The 4,580-nt window shown below is 43.3% G+C and overlaps 1 protein-coding gene across 2 annotated transcripts in view; it reads left to right on the top strand.

Moving 5' to 3' along the window:
- The window catches only part of KIAA1328 (KIAA1328 ortholog), a 404,498-nt gene extending 400,277 nt beyond the window's left edge, over nucleotides 1–4,221 (top strand). For both annotated transcript variants that reach the window (XM_011943647.1, XM_011943646.1), the window contains exon 10: nucleotides 3,929–4,221. In XM_011943647.1, coding sequence (XP_011799037.1) covers nucleotides 3,929–4,139 — 211 coding nt within the window. In that variant the 3' untranslated portion in view covers nucleotides 4,140–4,221. The remainder of the gene's footprint in view (nucleotides 1–3,928) is intronic.
- Nucleotides 4,222–4,580: the final 359 nt, after the last annotated feature.

The following is a 4,580-nucleotide window of genomic DNA, read 5'->3' as shown; positions in this document are numbered from 1 at the left end:
CTCCTTCACTTATGAACCTTAGTTTGGCTGGATATGAAATTCTGGGTTGAAAATTCTTTTCTTTAAGAATGTTGAATATTGACCCCCACTCTCTTCTGGCTTGTAGAGTTTCTGCCAAGAGCTCTGCTGTTAGTCTGATGGGCTTCCCTTTGTGGGTAACCCAACCTTTCTCTCTGGCTGCCCCTTAACATTTTTTCCTTCATTTCAACTTTGGTAAATGTGACAAGTATGTGTCTTGGGGTTGCTCTTTTCGAGGAGAATCTTTGTGGTGTTCTCTGTATTTCCTGAATTTGAATGTTGGTCTGCCTTGTTAGGTTGGGGAAGTTCTCCTGGATGATATCCTGAAGAGTGTTTTCCAGCTTGGTTCTATTCTCCCCATCGCTTTCAGGTACACCAATCAAATGTAGATTTGGTCTTTTCACATATTCCCATATTTCTTGGAGGCTTTGTTCATTTCTTTGTTCATTTCTTTTCTTCCCTAAACTTCTCACTTCATTTCATTCATTTGATCTTCAATCACTGATACCCTTTCTTCCACTTGATCGAATCGGCTGCTGAAGCTTCTGCATGCGTCATGTAGTTCTCCTGCCATGGTTTTCAGCTCCATCAGGTCATTTAAGGTCTTCCCTACACTGTTTATTCCAGTTAGCCATTCGTCTAATCTTTTTTCAAGGTTTTTAGCTTCCTTGCAATGGGTTCGAACATCCTCCTTTTGCTCGGAGAAGTTTGTTATTACCAACCTTCTGAAGCCTACTTCTGTCAAGTCGTCAAAGTTATTCTCTGTCCAGCTTTGTTCCATTTCTGGCAAGGAGCTGTGATCCTTTGGAGGAGAAGAGGTGCTCTGGTTTTTTAGAATTTTCAGCTTTTCTGCTCTAGTTTCTCCCCATCTTTGTGGTTTTATCTACCTTTGGTCTCTGACGATAGTGACCTACAGATGGGGTTTTGGTGTGGATGTCCTTTTTGTTGATGTTGCTATTCCTTTCTGTTTTGTTAGTTTTCCTTCTAACAGGTCCCTCAGCTGCAGGTCTGTTAGAGTTTGCTGGAGGTCCACTCCAGACCCTGTTTGCCTGGGTATCACCAGCGCATGGCTGCAGAACAGCAAATATTGCAGAACTGCAATATTGCTGCCTGATTCCTCCTCTGGAAGCTTCGTCTCAGAGGGGCACCCAGCTATATGAGGTATCAGTCGGCTCCTACTGGGAAGTGTCTCCCAGTTAGGCTACATGGGGGTCAGGGACCCTCTTGAGGAGGCAGTCTGTCCATTCTCACAGCTCAAACCCCATGCTGGGAGAACCACTGCTCTCTTCAGAGCTGTCAAGGATGTTTAAGTCTGCAGAAGTTCCTGCTGTCTTTTGTTCAGCTGTGACCTTCCTCCAGAGGTGGAGTCTACAGAGGCAGGCAGGCCTTGTTGAGCTGCAGCGGGCTCCACCCAGTTCAAGCTTCCCGGTTGCTTTGTTTACCTACTCAAGTCTCAGCAATGGCGGACGCCCCTACCCCTGCCAGGCTGCTGTCTCGCAGGTTGATCTCAGACTGCAGAGAGCAAGGCTCTGTGGGCTGGGACCCGCTGAGCCAGGTGTGGGATATAATCTCCTGGTGTGCCATTTGCTAAGACTGTTGGAAAAGCACAGTATTTGGGTGGCAGTGTCCCGATTTTCCAGGTACTGTCAGTGACGGCTTCCCTTGGCTAGGAAAGGGAAATCCCCCGACGCCTTGCGCTTCCTGGGTGCAGCAATGCCCCGCCTTGCTTTGGCTTGCCCTCCGTGGGCTGCATCCACTGTCCAGCCAGTCCCAATGAGTTGAACCAGGTGCCGCAGCTAGAAATGCAGAAATCACCTGTCTTCTTTGTCAGTCACGCTGGGGGCTGCAGACTGGATCTGTTCCTATTTGGCCATCTTGGAACTGTTTCCCCTAATTTTTTGTAATTTTTAATTTTGAGAAGGATCTTTCTGTTGATGCAACTGACAGTGGAGCTGCTAAGAGTATTTGGTAGGCCGTGCCAACATTTGGATAGATTTCTAATAAAGTATTTCCAAATATGAATTTTAGTTTATATAGAGGTGATTATTTTTGGGAATCAGATTTTCTAAAAAGAATTAACTCTTCATACACATTCGTTTCATACATGTTGAAATTTAATTTTAAATACAAATCTATACAATGTAATTTTAATGTTTTCTCTAGCATGTCCTATAACATATAGAGATCATACAAGAAACCAAAAATCACTTAATGATTTGTCTGTAATTCACAGTGCCTGTTTATGCTTTCTGTGGCAGCATCTTCAATTACAAAGACAAATTAAATTTAAAAATTGTATTCCTCATTAATAATTGGTTCATTAGAAATTGCATATCAGAATAATGAGTGTTTTCCTATCGAATGCAACAATCCTTAATTTTTATTTCCAAGTCTGTGGATATTCACTTTGCAGTGTTGTAGCAGTTTTTAAAACCAGAGATTCTAAACTCTTTGAAGGACTCTAATATCTCTCTGATATGCTTTATTGTAATGTCCACGTGTATGTTTTTATTTTCTAATAATTTACTGGCATTTATAGCCTTAATGCTAGCAGTTCCTATCCCAGTTCTCAGCCCAGAAAGATGACATTTTTGCCACAGGGGTGGGCTTGGGAAACAGATAACCCAGCCTCCCACCATTGCTGCTTCTGCCATTGTCACCACCATTAATTTGGAGCTAGGTTCTGGCCCCAGCTACCCCTTAGGGCCCTATGTGGTACCCCAGATCATTTTTGTTTGGTTGGTTGGTTGGGTTGTTTGTTTGTTTGTTTGCTCTATTGCCCAGGCTGGAGTGCAGTGGCACAATCTCGGCTCACTGCAGCCTCCGCTTCCCAGGTTCAAGCGATTCTCCTGCCTCAGCCTCCTGTATAGCTGGGACTACAGGCACACGCCACCATGCCCACCTAATTTTTGTATTTTCAGTAGAGACAGAGTTTCACCATGTTGTGCAGGCTGGTCTTGAACTCCTGACCTCAAATGATCCACCCACCTTGGCCTCCCAAAGTGCTGGGATTACAGGTGTGAACCACTTTGCCCGGCCCCCAGTCTATTTCTTTACCTCTAAGCTGCTCCACACTTACCCTTTCTGATAAGAATGCTGGACACAAGGCAGTCTTTCTTTGGAGGGATGTCTTCATAGATTTAGAATCTTTTCCCAAACTTCTAGAGAAAGTGGAAGGGGGTTAACAGGAAGGAACTAACATTTATTCAGTGCCTATTATGTATTATCAATTAATTCATTTAATCCTCACTGGAGTTTTGCCAGCCCCTTACACATGAAAAGACTGAACTGAGAGACTGAATAACTTCCCCAATATTACGCAGCTTGCAAATGGTAGAACAGAGATTTGAACCAAGTCTGTCTGTCTGTGAAGATTTCGACAGGCAGCTTTAGTGTCCTGGATGAGAGTGCTGAAGACAAACCACTTGGGTTCAATTCTAGACTCTTTCTGTTAGATGAGTTACTTCCCTGAGCTTTAATTTCCACATGGCATGTTTATAATGGAGATGAGAGTAGTACAGTACCTACTTCATAGGGTTCTTTAGAGGGCTATAGGAAGGTTAAATATTTGTAGTGTTAGGAACAGTGCCTGACAGTAAGCCTGCAATAAATGTCACTGTTAATATCATTACTGTTATCATGACTCCTCTTCCCACTCTACAATCTCTCTTCATAAGTTATAAAGGAATGTTAGAGGTCAGCAGAAGAGAAGAGCTTAAGGACAGGCAGCAGGGCCTAGGTTCTTCAAGTCCTTCTGGTGTTTACCTTCACAAAAGCTCCCCTAAGCAGCATCTTACACACGATGTGGTCTGTGATCTGATTCTTGCCCTGGACAGCCCATTTCTGCTGGGCTTGGATTCTCATTTTCTAATAATCTGATCCTTTCCTGTCTGGGTTATATGTCTTACAGGTATGAGACATCTTTGTTGGATTTGGTTCAGTCTCTGAGCCCAAACTCTGCTCCCAAACCTCAGCGCTGTCCCTCCAGAGAAGCTGGGGCCTGGAATCATGGTACTTTCCGACTCAGTCTTCCAAAATCGACCTGGAAGAAGATGGGGATGCACAGAACCCCTGAAGAGCTGGAGGAGAATCAGATTCTGGAAGATATATTTTTCATTTGACATATTGCAAAATTTTCCTAGGAAATTTGTGGGTTTCCCCACATACCGATCTAGCATTTTAAATTATTTCATTGCAAAGTAATTGTGTCTCTCCTTTCACAGGGACCTGTCTCACTAGCATCCTGTTATGTATTGAATATAGAAATCATTCTAACAACCCAGGGTGTTTTCAATCAGACCAGGCATTCGATAACACACTAAGGGGGTAGGAATGGAAGATGGCTTTTTTATGCTAAACAGATTAGAAAATTAACATAGGATACTTTCTGTGTGGTGGAAACCATTGCATATTCAGCCTCATTTCAAGAGTGTTTCCTTCTCATGCTTCTGCTAGAAAAGGCTGACTCACTTTTATGTACAAGAAAAACCTCTCCATTGAAAGATCCCTCTAAAAGTAACCCCTTTGAAACATAAGCAGTTTCAGAAAGGCAAACCCTCACA

The sequence above is a fragment of the Colobus angolensis genome, unplaced genomic scaffold (assembly GCF_000951035.1).
Source record: "Colobus angolensis palliatus isolate OR3802 unplaced genomic scaffold, Cang.pa_1.0 Scaffold220, whole genome shotgun sequence".
In the NCBI taxonomy this organism is placed as follows: Eukaryota; Metazoa; Chordata; class Mammalia; order Primates; family Cercopithecidae; genus Colobus; species Colobus angolensis.
Note: the sequence above shows the minus strand (reverse complement) of the source record. Positions and strands in the feature narration are given on the sequence as shown.